This window comes from Haliotis rufescens, unplaced genomic scaffold (assembly GCF_023055435.1).
Source record: "Haliotis rufescens isolate VD_foot unplaced genomic scaffold, xgHalRufe1.0.p SCAF_33, whole genome shotgun sequence".
NCBI lineage: Eukaryota > Metazoa > Mollusca > Gastropoda > Lepetellida > Haliotidae > Haliotis > Haliotis rufescens.
This window is the reverse complement of record NW_025964035.1, coordinates 2769485-2787567: the sequence shown is the minus strand read 5'-3', so window position 1 is coordinate 2787567 and position 18083 is coordinate 2769485. Positions and strand designations below refer to the sequence as shown.

General features: G+C 42.5%; 1 protein-coding gene across 10 annotated transcripts in view; it reads right to left on the bottom strand.

Moving 5' to 3' along the window:
* Positions 1-17564, bottom strand: part of LOC124128424 (calexcitin-2-like) — a 92117-nt gene extending 74553 nt beyond the window's left edge. For 6 of the 10 annotated variants that reach the window (XM_048380756.1, XM_048380757.1, XM_048380758.1 and 3 more), the window contains exons 1-3: positions 2313-2435; positions 1840-1877; positions 241-304 (exon numbers count right to left, since the gene is read on the bottom strand). In XM_048380756.1, the coding sequence (XP_048236713.1) occupies positions 241-304; positions 1840-1876 (101 nt within the window). In that variant the 5' untranslated portion in view covers position 1877; positions 2313-2435. Of the gene's footprint in view, positions 1-240; positions 305-1839; positions 1878-2312; positions 2436-9550; positions 11606-13212; positions 13236-13407; positions 13523-13927; positions 14351-14512; positions 14573-15489; positions 15577-16852 lie in introns of those variants that run through there. The other 4 variants (XM_048380762.1, XM_048380754.1, XM_048380755.1 and 1 more) reach the window with 4 other exon arrangements.
* Positions 17565-18083: the final 519 nt, after the last annotated feature.

Genomic DNA, 18083 nt, shown 5'->3' with positions numbered 1-18083 from the left:
GTGTGGTACTATGTGGTGAAGTAGAGTGTGTTGTGGTGTGGTCTGGTACTGTGTGGTGTAATAGGGTGTGGTGTTCTACTGTATGATGTAGTACAGTGGGGTGCGGTGTGGTGCGGTGCCGTGTGGTGTGGCGTTGTGTGTGGTGTGGCGTGTGGTGTGGTACTTTGTTGTGTAATAGATTTGTGTTGTGGCGTGGTGTGGTGTGTAGTGTAATAGGGTGTGGTGTGGTGTAAAATTTACCTTTCTCTTGCTGCTTTGGCTCTTGTTTTGAGCGTCGAGAATCGTCTGATCCGAGCTGATTGGTCTGAAGTATAAATAAGATATAGCTATTGTAGTTTGCAATACATTATGACAGGTAAATACATTATGACATGTGATGTATTTACTTCTATTATTGGTTCTAGTAATGCTTGTGATTTATCAAAATGGTAAACGTCTTCGTGTGACTTTAAATGCCGTGTGTTGTGGTAAATTGTATTCAAAACTGCGACAATTTGTAACAACTGCACTGCGGTAAATTGTAACAACTCCCTACGATAAATTGTAACAACTGCACTGTGGTTAATTGTAAAACTGCACTGCGGTAAATTGTAGTAATTGCACTGCAGCAAATTGTAACATCTGCACTGCGGTAAATTGTAACAACTGCATTGCGGTAAATTGTAACTATTGCACTGTGGTGTGGTGTGATGTGATTTGGTGTGATTTGTAGTGATGTGATGTGATATGGTGCGATGTGGTGTGATGTGATGTGATGTGTGATGAGGTATTACGTGTGATGAGGTATGATGTGATGTGATATGATGTGGTGTGATATGATGTGGTGTGATATGATGTGGTGTGATATGATGTGATGTGTGATGAGGTATGATGTGATGTGATATGAAGTGGTGTGATATGAGGTTACATATGATATGGTGTGATAAGATGTGACATGATATGATGTGGTGTGATATGTGGTTACATGATATGATGTGGTTTGATGTGATATGATGTGGTATGATATGATATGATATATGATATGATGTGGTGTGATATGATGTGATTTGCTATGATGAGGTTTTATGTGGTGTAATGTTGTGTGATGTGATATGATATAATATGGTTTGATGTGATGTGGTGTGATGTGATATGATGTGTGATGAGGTGTGATGTGATGTGATGTGGTGTGATGTGATATGATGTGTGATGAGGTGCGATGTGATGTGATGTGGTGTGATGTGATGTGATATGGTGTGGTGTGATGTGATGTGATGTGATATGATGTCGTGTGACATGATATGATGTGACATGATATGATGTGATATGGTGCGATGTGATATGGTGTGATGTGATGTGGTGTGATGTGATATGTGTGATGAGGTGTGACGTGATGTGATGTGATGTGGTGTGATGTGGTGTGATATGATATGATGTGTGATGAGGTGTGATGTGAAATGATATGATGTCGTGTGACATGATATGATGTAACATGAAACGTCATAGAACAAACCAGATGACGTCACTATTGAACGTGACGTCACCTATCCCTATCCTATGCCGTCACCTAACAACGGGCGTGATAATGGCCCGTCGTTAAGCAATATGAGGGCATTATCAAATTACAGTGGCCCGCTGATTTCTGATAACATGCGGGCGGTTTAATGATAATTCTATCGATTTTAGCTATAATGTCTAACATCTGTACTGTTCGGTCTTTTTTCCGGGCGTAAACTATTGCATCATCCCACTGAGAAAAGTTCTCTGATAATCTCGCAGATGTCTGTTGTTGTAATGCTTACAATGAGGATATGTAAAACATCATTAAGTAAAATATTTGTCATGAAGAAAAACACAAACCTTGGCTTGTTCCATCCTCCGTACTGTCCTCGCTCATGCTGCAACCAATTACGACATGACTGTATGAAATGGCTGGATAAAGAATATGAGAAAGGAACATAATATTACAGGGATCAGACAGTATCCACACCGCTGACGTAACAGAAATGAATCTAGGGGAATCAATTATTACGACTTGACCAGGCAGTGGTAAAACAGCGTAAAGGCAATACACAAGGTTTGCTTGTAAATACACCATTCTAGATAGTGAAAGGTACACCACACGTACATAAGTGTACTCCTAAGACTCGACACGTTACTTGGTTAAGTGTACAATGACATGCAGGCCATGGTATGGAACATGTTTGTACAGGTACAAACACACCTACATCTTCCCTGTTTACGCTTCAAAATGAAGTCGGGGTATTTTAGATGGCAAACAGTTAAATATGATTCCAAATTCTAGCATGAACAGGCAATATATATGTACATACCTTTTAACGAACCTCCAAACTTATACGCCAGTTAAACAGACAAAGTGTGCGTGATCCCAACAGCCCGCCTGTATACTGGAACATGCATGCACACGTTGTGGCCGGCCCGGTGTTATGGGAATAACATACCCTAGAAAATGTAACATTTAGCCGCACCCTAATGTTTCAGCGAATCAAAAGTTAGGGCAAACATAGGTAAAGGTTTATAACTCCTGTGTATATAACATGTATGTTGGTTTGTGTTCAACGCCGCACTCAGCAATATTCCAGCTATGTGATGGATGTAAATAATCGAGTCTGAACCAGACAATCCAGTGATAAACAACATACCCATCGATCAACGCTATGGGGATACGATGAGTTGCCTCACCAAAGTGAGGGAGCCTGACCACCCAGTATACTGTGTCTTGGTGGGGGTATCAATGGTAAACTGCTGCATCTCTCTCTCTCTCTCTCTCTCTCTCTCTCTCTCTCTCTCTCTCTCTCTCTCTCTCGCTCTCTCTCTCTCTCACTCAATCTCTCTCTCTCTCTCTCTCTCTCTCTCTCTCTCTCTCTCTCTCGCTCACACACACGTGGCTATTTAATGCAATAATCTTGAACGCAACATTAAACCCCAGTTGAGCACCTCAGATTATCTTCGGCAAATTCAAACACACACCTGTACTAGATAAACAAACGGTATGGCGAAGTTTTCCTGTATGATGTTGCCGCTATCCACTGGAGTAAATTCTCACTTCTGTGGATCTGTGCATGTCTATGTTTAATTGTATTGGCAAATTATATAATTAGTCCGTGTTATGTTCAAGAATATGATTTGTCCTGTACCTATTCATGTACAGGTACAATTATTCGACAACATTTGTCTGATATCATATACTTACATGTCAAATAGAAATATGTTTTGTGTGACATATGTGTCGATTCGTTTCCAGCACAGAAACACAAAATCCTTTAACCTGGTCAGTTAGTCTGAGTAGAACTACTCTATTTCAAATTGTTTCCTCCATTGTAGCTGACATTAATGCCTTCAATATGATGATTTGTCACGTTATTTTAACCCAAACCCAAAGTAAATTACTGCTGTACAAGGAGACTTAATGCATCCGTGGTGTGGAATGGCGGCATATTTTCACAGCACACAATCAACTGAAACCTGTATTATCGACGCCTGCAGTAATTGGCAAAGGCATAATCACCATCCGGTTTCAAATCAATAACCACTGCTTTTGAGAGCGCGGGACAACACTTTGAATCAATCTATGGATGTGTACGGTATAATAGCGAATTGCATGAGAAATTCGAGTCAGTATTCTGATGTGCCTTCCTCCATTAGATCTGTACGAGTTACGTCCCATCACCTCCGAGTAGAAACCAGTGCAGTTACACGTTGTCACTCAGTAGTACGGGGTCAGACAAGGATCACATGCTGCTCTTGTCTTATTTAATGCTACACTCAGCAACATGTCAGCTATATGACGGCGGTCTGGACCAGACAGTCCAGTGATTGACATCATTAGTACCGATGTAAGCAAATAATATACGATGACATGCATCTATCCTTTCCCCGAGCCTGACTATCGTAGTTTAATTTCCGATCTCGTCAGTCGCCTCTTACGACAAGAATAGGTTGCTGAAGTCTAACTTCACATCTTGACGGGGTTCGGGGATAAGATGCTGTTTGGAGGGGGCTTCTGTACTGACTGGTAAACGTGGCAGATACAGCTGGCTGACTGTAACGTTGACCAGGTTGGTATCTTGCATTCCCCACAAGGAGTATGTACATGCTGTCATTTGGTCTTTAAATTGCAACATAACATTTAATAAATTAATATTATTATAATAAAATCAAATAATAATTTAAGCCTTTCCCACACAAGGTGTGACGATTATAGTAAAATCTAAAAAGAGATTCTGATATTTGTCAACAAGGCTGAAAATGATGCTTGAAGCTGTTTGTAAATTATCATTTGAGATATCATAACATTTGAGATGTTTTTCAAATGACACACAAGTCATAATGTTAAATTCAAAACCAATTGAAGGATCATTTGAATGTTAATAGAACATGCACTGCAGGCGTGTGTGATCCAGAATTTAAAAAAAAATGTTGATGGACGATCACGTCACCACACAAACTCACCAGGACATTACCATGAGCTTAAACTATTTATGTAAGGTTATACAGTTGGGGACATCTTTTTTTGAAACACCATGGTGCTGACAAACCTAGAAGCATAATCGGGGCAAACCGGGATTCGAACCCACAATCATAGGTTTCAGGCGTGCCCAAGGGACGAAACTCTGCACAGCGAATCACGGCGCTTTAGACGACCTTTTGCTAATGGGAAGCCACAAACCCTGGAAATAACATCAAAGTCCCCTGTGAATACATTTGCGTGTTTTGTCCTAAAGGAGAAGTGAACGAAAAATACAGGCACCTGTTGTCCGAAGAGTGAGTGAGTGAGGTTTTACGCCGCTTTTAGCAATATTCCAGCGATATCACGGCGGGGGACACCATTGTACCCATGTCAGGAATCGAACCCAGGTCTTCGGCGTGACGAGCGAACGCTTTAACCACTTGGCCACCCAACCGACCCGTTGTCCGAAGAAGAATGGAAGAGAAGAGCTGAGTGCCTTGGTCGTTGTCGTCTCCGTCTGCACCACCACCAGCCTTTTGGGGTTGTTCGGGCGAGATGTACCTGATACGGATCAAGCAACATATATGTCAGTCCAGAAGGGGTATGTGCACTGTTCAACACCTGACAAGATGATGCGCCAAGATGCCTGCAAATGATCCATGGCTCAACTGGACCTCTTTTATGTCCCGTCTGTGATCAAGTACAAGAAGGTCAGTGGATTTGTTACAGTCCTCTTGTACACCCTCGGTGGCTGGTCCCCTTCAATTTAACATCGATAACACTGTCAATGCCTACATTGATTTGATTTGTGTTACCTAAATAGCTGTCTGCAAGTCAAGAATACAGATGGTACGGATGCGGTACGTGATGCTGATGATGGACTAAATGTGTCCACGGTGAACAACATGATGCATTGCCTCTTTCGTGAGGTACGTGTGGAAGTGGGTCACAACCAGTTGGAGATTATTCCCTCTATGGGAACCTTCCCTCACCAAGCATATTTGGAAGAGTTGCTAAGTTATGGGGATGCAGCAGAAACCAACTCCAGGGCCGAAGATGGTACATAGATGTAGCTGGAAAAATGGATCAATATAATGCTGCAGACCAGAATGCCAACATAGGGTTAGTGGCACGACGACGGGTCATTCTGTCCTCCAGAGAAGTCGAACTGACAGTTCGTCTACACCTTGACAATTGAACTGATTCGCAGCACAAATAATTCTACCTGATGAGTGCTGGATAGGGCATTTGTCGATTTGAATTGACGAAAGCCGAGTTTTATGTACGTCAACATTGATCTTGGAACACATGTTATCAGGATTGACGGCCAAATACACTTTGTTCCGAGTCCAAGTCACAGCCAATGACAATCTAAGAAGAGAGCGCGACTTCCATAAAGATCAACTGATTTGAGAGCAGCTGTCCAAAGCTGCGGTCCTTGGCCTGGCGGCCACCGAAACTTTTGCTGGCAGCAAGGAATTAGAAAGAATCCCTTCCATTTCCAACATTTCAAAGTGATCAGCCTCAAGTTGAAACTCAATGGGTAGTCCATGGAGCTGAACAATAGTTACTTTGAGGACAACAGTGCAGTGCTCAAACAAGTTTATAGAAACCATCGCTCAAACAATTTTATAAGAACCTGTTCTGCAACACCAGACACCTACGGCACGAACATTCCTACACCCTCACCCTGGACCAGTTCAGAAATGGCTAAACTCTATGAGTTGTGGATCTGACTGTTCATCCCACAACAGACTGTCAAGTTGAACTTCAGTTTGCAAATCCTTTGAGGGTGTAATGGAACAGTTTGATCCCCACGATATCAAAAGCAATGAAGGACTCATAAGACATTGGTTTCAGATTCAACATTCCCTACCCACAGAAGAAACCCATGTCCAAAACCGACAACCTTGTCAAGGTGAACAACTTTACTGTCCTCAAAAGACTCTATCTTAGACATGGTATCATACTCATATTACAGTTCTCATGTTAAAGTTCTCCTATCAAATTGCCTAGAGTTTGTAAACCAAAGACCAGGGACGCCCCAAATCCTGTGTCTTTTGTGAAGTGTTCTTGTTAGCGGGGGAAATAAATATTGTTATTGTTTTTTAATTTGCAATAATCAGAGTGTTACTCTTAGAGAGATGGTTGGTACTGAAAAGGACAGTGGGATCGAGAAACTAGATCACATACCATGACACAGGCACGGATGGATTTTCAATTTTTTTCCTTATTGGAAACGCTGCACGTACGAATCCTTGAGTTTGACAAGACAATGCCCCATGATATGCTATCGTGCCAGGGGCGTTCACAGGCAGCCTTTGCACATTGCCATGCAAGTAAAAAGGAGGGAGATGTAGTACCGACAGGTGCATCAACCGAAACGAGCTCTAAAAGCCAGTTCTCCATGTTGCTGTTATGCAGTAACATCCCTCGGCCATTCATTATATAATAGGGCTCAAATTAGAAAAGCCACAGGGCATGATGTCATCACACGCTCACTGATCATGTCATCGCACTACCATGACGTTATCAGCGCACGCACTAACATGACGTCATTTGGTCCTATAAAGGCTCCTTTAGGTAGGATGTCAGACTCGCTACCACCCTACCAATCTACAAGACAGCAATTGCTAAAAGCGGCGTAAAACCATACTCACTCACTCACAAGACAGCAGCCTTACCGACGCAACTGTGAAAGGAAACAGTGTCTAAGATGTAGTCCGTCTCTCAGAAAGGTATTTCTGAGGCCTATTGAAACTCAAGACAGGACGTCGTAACAGACTGACGTTGACAGCAACAGGAGCACCTTCTCCCAAGAGAGAAACATCGGAAATCCCAGCCAATTCGACCCCAGTTCAATTATGCTTCAAAGCGAATCCCTTCATCCGATTTTGACTTTGTACTGGCAGCCACCATGTATGCCTGCATGTAATGTGTGGGAATAGTTCGAAAGATGCAACTAGAATTGCCCGACAGGGCGTGCAAAGGCCAAATCGTTTTCTGAAGCCTGGATCTTGTGTGCAGTTGTCAATAAATACTATTCTCTCTCACCATTCCAACAACCTTTTTCAGCGCCACCTCCAATCGTCTCAAAAGAGTGCTTCAAACACATGCTCGAAACTACCTACTTGTTGTTGTTCTTTTATGCAGCTCGGCACTCCATCTCTACGCCGTTGCCCAACCTCCTTCCTCTTCCTCTCTCTCCTCGGCGTATACGCCCCTATCCAATCCCGTCTCGTCCCGCGAGATCACCTCACTTCTGGTGAGATGTCGTCAGTTCCGGCGAGATTCCATGGTGGGCATGCTTGGATACACAGGAACCGGAATCTCGCCAGCGAGACCATGTTGATTTCGGCTAGATGATTACTTTCGCCCCATGCTAATATTAGGTCAGACGTTGTGAGGGGTTGAGTCGTCAGGGTGTTGTTTCTTCTGTCGAAATTGGTGTTTTTGCCAATTTCAATTCTTAGCCTTGAGATAGGTGATCAACTCGCTAAGCAGTGCACGAGAGAACACCAGAGTGAATAAACAGTTTATTAGTAAGCTGCAGTGTCTACTAATGTTTAAAATCACTTGTAGATTGACATGGGTACACGAAAGAAGAACATACATATCGAATATGACACAAATTGATTGACAATGATTAATAAATATAGTTTGATTAATTCAAAGCATGATAATAGTCTAATTACGGCAATTTGCATATGATCCACAATACAACTACAATACACACTATATCTATCTATTACCAGAGTAGGAATTCATCAGAACAGCACAAGAGATACTGGTCCTGGAATATGTCCGAATAGCGTTATCTCACCTGGGCATGTGTAAGATATTGGAACGTGTCAGGTTTATATTTTTCCCTCTTTTAATAATTTATGACACTTATTACCATACCTAATCCCCAAGTTAGTGCACGTATCATTATAAAAAGTGAAACCTTTTGTCCAGTTAACCCATGATAGTATTAGTATGGGTGTTTCTAATGCGTTACTGTCTTTCATAGCGAGCATGAGGAGTAATGTCTACATTTGAAACCTGCATTAATCCTGACAGGTTATCAAATCAAATGTGCAGATCATTTCCTACACAAAAAGGATTAAAATATCAAATTCATAATGATTTTTTTTGTAAAGCTTTCAACACCTGTACATTGATACAAACCATTCTGATTGTTCTTTGGTTTTGTAAAATAAATATTATTAATATCAAAAAATATTTGGGAGTGGTGACAAAGTGTGACGATTATCCCTGAATGGTAAAATCTAAAAAAAGATTCCACCTGATGATGACTGCTTTTCTGATGCTTTGAGCTGTCGGTTTCAAAAGACACAAACGTGTAACACCAATTGAATTGTGCCAGGAACATGCATGGTAGGCGTGTGGGATCCACAGTTGTAAAAAGGAATGTTTACGGATGGTCAAGTCCCCATCCAAACTAATGGTATGTAAATTTACGCAGTTGAGAATATCTTCATAAAACAGCACAGCACTTACATGTAAACATTACACTCCTTCAGTTTCATCAATTCCACTCTTTGAATTTGCCAAACAGGCGTCGATTGTTACAGAAGCCATGACCATCATCACATGAACCATGTTGTTTTTGTATAAAGCCACCGCAAAATTCATCATGAAGTAATGAAGGAAGCTTCTCCATCCATTCCTGCCATGACACCCTACACAATGAACCATCTTTATCTAGTTTGTAAGCAGACGGTCCACCTTTATCTGTGAACACACAGCCATTTACCGACCTGACTGAGATTTCGATGACATAATTGTCTTCTCAAACGTGATGAAAAGCAACATCCACCAGGTCTTGAAGGTCACACGATTCTTTCGTGTGAATGTTCGGTATGATCATCATGTGTGTGTACGTGTGTGTAAGCGCGTGTGTGTGTGTGGCTGCTTGTACTAGTCCGGACTTTACTGTTTCAAATGTTTGACTCTAGCTACATGTATCTTCCAACCATCATCACCCGTCCATCACCCGTCCATCGTCCATCCAACATTATAGTGCTGAGGAGTAATTTTCGAATTTCATGAAAGGTTACCAAAGTAACCAATTCAAAGATTATTTGAGACACATAATAAAGATAAGAATTTTATTGTCAAAAGCAAGTTTCATATACAGCTTCCAACACCATTACAGTATATTGATATAAACCACAATATAAAAACACCCGTGAGGATCCGGGGTAGAATGGGTATTCAGCAACCCATGCTTGTCGTAAGAGGCGACTAACGGGTTGGACTTGGTTGATACATGTCATCGTGTCCCAATTGCGTGGATCGATGATCATGACTCAATCCCTGGATTGTCTGATCCAGACTCAATTATTTATAGACCTCCGTCATATAGCTGGAATATTGCTGTGTGCGGCATTAAACGATAAACAAGCAAGTACAATATAAACATACATGGTGTACAATTACACACAATTTAAACTATCAGGAAATGTTCATTGTGACCAAGACCAACCAATGGGGTTCTCATATTCAGTCACGTGTATCATATCTATAGATTAAAGATGAATACTTTCAATCTGAATGTGCGGTCTGTGTACATGTCGCACATGAGCAAATATTTTCAGGTAACTAATTCTCTATCTTAATTATATTATCAAATAAACCAATATTTTCATAAATCCAATAATATTGGGTAGCCTTTCACCCCAAAAGGTTGTGACAAGGTGCGACACTTATCCCTGAATAGTAAATTGTGAAGAGAACTTCCAAGTGATATTGTCAACAAGGCTGAAGAGGATGATTTCAGCTGTTTGTAAGTTATCCTTCACACAACATTTGAGAAGTTTCTCAAATGACCCAAAAAATTGTGACGTTAAGTTTAAAACCAGTTTATTGAACGTTTGTATGTTAATAGGAACTTGCACTGTAGGCGTGTGGGATCCAGAGTTTAAAAAATGTTTTTGACGACCAAATCACCACCCAAACTCACCAGGACATTCAGGTGAGCTAAAACTATTTATAGAAGGTTATACAGTTGGGAACATCTTCGTGAAACCTAAAACAATACACTATTTCAGTTTCAAGTCCACATCTTGAATTTGTCATCAGTTACAGCTGACATGACCATCATCATATGAACCATGTCAATTTTGTACATGCCACTCCCATGACACCACAAAGCCACCAAGTCATCAAGTAGGGCGCGGCTCGGCCCGAAGCTTCTCCATCCATTCCTGCCATGACATCCTACACAAATACCCCTTCTCATCTAGTTTGTAGGCCGACGGTCCACCTTTATCTGTGAACACACAGCCATTTACCGTCCCGACTGAGATTTCGATGACGTAATTGTCTTCTCTGACGTGATGAAAAGCAACATCCACGAGGTCTTGAAGGTCACATGGTTGTTTCGTGTGAATGTTCGGTATGATCATCATGTTTTTTCTTACAAGGGTTTTTAACTCTTGTTTGTACGCTGTATGATCCCGAGACGGGATGGGACAACCCTTTATATCCACTTTAACTGTTTTGTAGCGATAATGTGTGATGTACATTTTATTAACACCTATATAGAAGGACCCACCAGAGCGGTTTTTGGAGAATGCTGAAATATAGCGTTGTAATCTATATGCGTAAAATTGTTCAGAAGCACGAATAGGAACATCGGCTTGAGGTTTAAAGCGTTTGTCGACTCCTTCTTGAAGATCCTCCACTCCTCTAATCAGCGGAGGTCCGTGTCCTGCTGCCTGTTCTCCGAACAGTAATGTCCTCAGCTGGGGAAGGGAAACAGTCACACAACTGCCGTACTTGGCAATGTAGCTGTTTACACTTACTGTACATACACACGTTGCGTGAGATACCGTTATGATGACAAAGTCAGTATCCCCATACCATTCTCTTTGTATGACATGAGAATAGATTTCCTCTTCACCAATTGGTAGGGTATCAGACTGGAAGAACATTTCATCGAAATAATTGAGGTTTCTATCTTGTTTGTTTCGTCCACTGATGTGACACAAGATGCGTCCTCCTTCAGAGTTTCTCACAGCAGAAATCTTCCCCACCATTTCAAACCGTTTCCTTTGTCGCATTTCTCGTTTATCTAAAGATACAACATTGGTGTGGTTATCTCTTGATTTCTTTTGACGTCACGCTTGTTTCGACATTCATCGCAACCTGTAACAGCAAAACAAGAGTGTTTTTTGACAATTTGAAAATGTAATAAGGCAGCAGACGTCACTGAGCGTAACTTATGGTTACTCCGCCTACCCTACAGTAACGCCTCACCCACAGAGGAGCCGATTCGTAATTCTCAAAAAGGTACGAATAATGAGCAGACTTGATTATACACACGTAAGAAATAAAGAGTATATATAAACAAGGTATTTCTTGTGTAAGCAATAAATAAACAAAAAACAAAACAGTCCAGATATTTGTGATCATTAAAACTCCTTTATGCACACAAAATCATTCGCCGCCCAACAACTCTTATGCAGCCTTCAACGTAGTCACAGGCGACACACAACAGCTGTATTTGTGTCGTCATAATGACGTACCAGTTACCGACACTACATTCGTCACCACTCGCCCCTTTCCGTAACCTGCAAGAAAACACGTCCCCGAGCGACTCGTGCCCCTATCATGGCCATTTTTGCGACCGGGTTCCGTCTTTGCACAAACGGGCATACCTAAAACAATTGTCAACATTCATCGATAGGGGGACGAGTCTTCTTGCAAGTTACGGAAAGGGGCGAGTGGTGACGGATGCCCCGATCGATGAATGCTTTCTGCGAAAAAACGACAAACCAATCAGAATGCGCGTATGATTTCAAGGTCTTCGTCAAAGAATCCCTCAGAAATATTTTTTGATTTTACATATGTCTTGCATAAAAAAATATACCCAAAACACAGTTAAATGTACTTAACCATACTGTATTATTCAGCATGTTCCGATGTGTTTTAAATTACCTATGAAATATTTATAATATAAGGGGAAATATACGTGAACCATTACGCAAAGAGTTGACAATTGTTTTAGGTATGCCCGTTTGCGCTAAGACGGAACCCAGTCGCAAAAATGGCCATGAGAGGGGCACGAGTCGCTATTCGGCTCGAATAACTGACACTTGAGGGAGATGTAAAATGTAGTCATAGGCGACAACAACTTTACTGTTTTTGACGTCATAATGCATCTGACAATATTTTGAGGCGTAAATACAATAGAACAACTAGAATAGAACTTCAAAACGATCTTAGCGCTAAGGTGATTGTAACTCCAATTCTTTAACACTGACATACGACAATCGTAGCGCTAAGATTGCTTTGTGGAACGGGCTCTAATTTAAGTTTAGGTTTCAAAAGTCTAATGAACATCTAAACTCAACCTAGACGAGACTCAAATCGGGAGACTCTTGCAGACCAAGCGGCCAGCCAAGGCTAGAAAGTGTGTTTTTTAACAGACTTAAATCCGTTGTTACGGATTAGCATGTTCACTAACAGGCGTAATAAGCCCACCATGAAAAGGTGCGTGTTTGTGCTTTAAAACGTGTTATATACACTAAAGGTCCAATTGGTTATTTAGTGACCGCCTAAGAGGTAACAAAAAACTAAGGAAATTAAACATTAAGCATACAAAAATACATGGGGGCAGTCCCTCACTCTCAACTTCGTCACACAAGGGAATACAAAAATCCGATCCATTTAGTCGCCTCTTACAAGCAGCATTACTTGCTGGAGACCTATTCTAAACCGGAATGGCCACGAAATACCCTTTTCACACTCACCATCTACATCTTCATCTCTAGATCTAAAACACAAACAATTCAAACATGTAGAAAACGATTATAAACAAAACATTGGAATATAGTTACTAAAGACGCTGTGTCACATGGAATTATATCTATTACTTACAATTTTTAAGACGCTGGAAGATTTATATCATAATTATAATAATATAATCTATAATGGACGCTACTTACAGATCAGCCAGCATTGAATCAGTATCCACAACTTGTTTTACTCGCCAAGAAGGTTCTCCTCTGGATGACTTTGAGTAAATCCCAGACTCGCTTTGGGAAGCGGCATACTGCTTTCCTAAAATGGTACTGACCAATGAGAAAAGCATCCAGACAACAAAGCAATGATGATTCAAAAGGAAGTTTGCAATTGATTGTCTTTATTTTATATCCAATAATACTAGTATTTGTATCATTGTGATCTTAATATATACGACTTATTCTAATATCAATCACCCATGGGGATCCGGGTTAGAATATGTCCCCGGTACTTTATTGCTTGTGGTGAGATGAGTCCACATTAGATCAGGTGATCAGGCTCGCTCCCATGGCCGACTTTGTGTCCTCGGCCCACGAGGGCTATATTAGGTGCGATACTCATGCCTTTAGTGATTGGTTTGTCTGGCCCAGACTTGATTATGTACAAATGCTGATTGTGACGTTAAAGAACAGACAAAAAAACACACAAAAAACAATATCTTGCCTTTTCCCTCTTTTTCTGTCGAGGATGTTGGCAGTTCAGGGACAACATCACATTCGTCTATGATCTTTATCTCACAATTCACACTGAAGTCGTCCTTAATGTTGTATTTTCCAAGTATTGTTTTTAACAGAAGGGCCACGTCATCCCTTCTGCTGAACATTTGCTTTGCATCTTCTATGGTATCATGCCCGAACTCAAGAATTAAGCTTCCTTCTTTCATACAGACACAGGGCGCGCCATGTTTGTCTTTGACATCGTTTTTTATGTCTCTCAGTCCTCTGTATGAATTTGCCATCAAACTGGACATGGCATCACTGTCAATATCACTAAGTGTCCAAATTGTGCGGTTAAAAGAAGAACCAGCATTTGGTACCATCCCACAGTCTGTTTTAAGATGCACAATCAATCCATTTTCGCATGTGGCTTTCATAGGAAATAAGAGTAGAAATTTAATATATGCTTTGACGAAAGATAAACGCTATAAACATGCTGAATAAACAACTCAATATTTAATATTAGAAAACTTGCACATTTGCAATAAATTACTTATGCATACGTGTGAATAATGAACATAAAAGAGTTTACCTGTCGCCTCGACTTTGTCATTGCTGTATGTTCCACGTACCGACACCTCTCCGTCTTTTACTGATATATAAAGATAATACTCACAAAAACAACACACAGTATTCACCATTATAACACATTGAAATCATAGTTGGATACGACCGTTGGATTTACCAGTAACAGATTGTTCTTTTGTTGTATGTAATTGAGTTTTGACACGTGGCGTGAATAACACGTCATACAAGTGGCCCAGCCGTATAAGGTGAGGAAAGTAGACGTGCTGATTGACTCCTGTTATGATCCGACGACTCTCGGTCTCATAATCGTGTTCGTGAATCAGCGTGAGTTTTAGTTAACACACACAGCTTCAACATTGAGGTGAGGTGCAATGTGGTCTTATATCGCGATGAAGATTATTGCACTTTTATAACGACGTGCATGAACGTGTCTGTGACTCGGTGTGTGGCTGCTAGCCCTGACTAATGACAATTGTCAGATACGATGCCGCAGTTTTAGATGGACACCCGACTCAGACACAGTATACTCCGAGCCGACCAGTCCTTGTAACAACAAGTAGCATCTTTAAACGTGTTTTGATATGACGCGGCCGGGGATCGAACCAGCCGCCTTCTGTTCCCGGGCAGACGCTCTATCAACTAACCACGGATGAGGTCCTTTGAAAAATGACTTAGTACAAATGGTAAACATGGGAGGACATTTTCAAATTTTCAAAAATGATTACTGATGCAATTCCCTATTTTCACTTCTACCATGTTTCCGAGTGTTTTCAGGTAAGCAATTGACTTGCCTTTGCATGTGTTTGTGACGGATGCCACCGGTGGGACAGGTTACGTTCACCTTTTCTCGACCACCTGGTAACTTTACCATACGTGATTCATTAACACATGCTTATATTATATTGACGGGATCTACAATGAACTCTGCTTTTAGCAGATATATCTTCTGACTGTGGAAATAGTTTTATCCCTGTTACTTACTTGGGATCCTGTCCGGCCATCGGATTGTTTTCAACGTCTTCCCACTAATGCTGACAAGAACCGCATCCCCCAAATCATTTGCATCATCTGTATCAAGGGGTGTGTGTTATACTAATGTTGTTAACTGCCGCTTGAATTGGTTATTTTTCATTAAAAAAAGTTACATGCACTTCTAAATTTATAATTTCACTTCAGGTTTTAAAAACAAAATATATATGCAAGACCTATACGTTGTTTTAAAAACAAGGCGGCGGTGGCACTCAAATTCAAACAAAGTTTACATGGATCTGACATTAATAGAATTTGATAAAATGTGGTGTTGTGTGTTGCGATTTGTGGTGTTGTGATGTGTTATATGGATTGGGGCGGGGTGGGGCGGGGCGGGGTGGAGCGGGAGTGGTGTAGTGTGACTTGTTGTGTGGTTATAAGTGTTGTATTGTGGTATGGCGTTGCGTGGCGTTGCGTGGCGTTGCGTGGCGTTGCGTGGCGTTGCGTGGCATGGGTTGACGGGGCGTGGCGTAACGTGGCGAGTCATCGCGTGGCGGTGCGTGACATGTACTGCGACGTTGCGTGTCATCGCGTGTCGTGGGTTGACGGGGCGTGGCGTGGCGTGGCGTGAGGTTACGGGGCGTGGCGTGACATGTACTGCGACGTTGCGTGTGATAGCGTGGCGTGGGGTGACGGGGCGTGGCGTAACGTGGCGTGTCATCGCGTGGCGGTGCGTGACATGTACTGCGACGTTGCGTGTCATCGCGTGTCGTGGGTTGACGGGCCGTGGCGTGGCGTGGGGTGACGGGGCGTGGCGTGGGATGACGGGGCGTGGCGTGACATGCACTGCGACGGGGCGTGTCATCGCGTGGCATGAGGTGACGGGGTGTGGCGTGGCGTGGCGTAGCGTAGCGTGGCGTGGCGCGGCCTTGCGTGGCGTGGCCTGGCGTGGCGTTGGGTTACAGGGCGTGGTGTGGTGTGACGGGGCTTGGCGTGACATGCACTGCGACGTGGCGTGTCATCGCGTGGCGTGGGGTGACGGGGCGTGGCGTGGCGTGGCGTGGCGTGGCGTGGCGTGGCGTGGCGTGGCCTGGCCTGGCCTGGCGTGGCCTGGCCTGGCCTGGTGTGGTGTGACAGGGCGTGGTGTGGTGTGACGGGGCTTGGCGTGACATGCACTGCGACGGTGCGTGTCATCGCGTGGCGTGGAGTGACGTGGCGTGGCGTGGCGTGAGGTGACGGGGCGTGGAGTGGGGTGACGGGGCTTGGCGTGAGATGTACCGCGACGTGGCGTGGTGCAGCGTAGCCGGTGATGGAATGCGTGATTTGGATTGCGTGATGTGATTAAGACAAGAGACAATATACATGTTACATGTACCTTTTTCCTGGTCATGATCATTTGGCTCTTGTTTGGTGTGTCCAGAACCGTCCGATCCTTGATGGCCAACTTGAAGCATAAACAAGATATAATTATTATAATTTGCAATACACAATAAGAGGCCAATATCCATATGCCATTTCAAGGTTCCTTTTTCAGCAGTGGGTCTACTTATGGTTTGTTGGTGTGAAAGTATTTCGAGCTTTCAGCAGGTTTTATGGTACGATTGTGGACTACATTTCCAATTTTCCATCAGTGACAAACATTATAACGATGCAATTCGCTATGTTGATCATATGTTCCCGTGCTCTTTTCAGGAGAATAATTAACTTGCATTTACATGTGTTTGTGACGGGTGCCACCTGCGGGACAGGATACTCTCACCAGGTATCATAACTAATTCATATTAGTCATTCATAATCATAAAACGTCAACGCCAGAGTTTTCACAGTATCGATTATAAGCGACATTCCACTGGGCGTAAATTCAAAATAGCGGTGAATATTATGTTTGATTTGGTTTGGTTTGTTTCTTGTTTAACGCCGCACTCAGCAATATTCAAGCTATTTGACGGCTGTCTGAAAATAAGTCGAGTCTCATTAACATCATGAGCATCGATCCACGCAATTGGGATCGATGACATGCATCAACGAAGTCAGCAAGCCTGACCACCCGATCCCGTTAGTCGCCTCTTACGACAAGCATAGTCACCTTTTACGGCAAGCATGGCTTGCTGAAGACCTATTCTACCCCGGAGCTTCAACAGGACAGTGAACAGGAGCAGAACGTCATGTGCGAGTGAGTGGGTGAGTGAGTATAGTTTTACGCCGCCTTTAGCAATATTCCAATATGACGGCGGGGGACACCAGAAATGGGCTTCACACAGTGGTGTGGTGTGTTGTGGTGTGACATGATATGATGTGGTGTGATGTGATGTGATGTGGTGTAATGTGATATGATATGATGTGACATGATATGATGTGGTGTGATGTGATATTATGTGTGGTGTGATAAGATGTGATGTGATGTGATGTGGTGTGGTGTGGTGTGATGTGATGTGATGTGATGTGATGTGATGTGATGTGATGTGGTGTAATGTGATGTGGTGTGAGATGATAAGATGTCGTATGATGTGGTGTGGTGTGGTGTGACATGATATGATGTTGTGTGGTGTGATGTGATGTGGTGTGACATGATAAGATGTCGTATGATGTGGTGTGGTGTAGTGTGA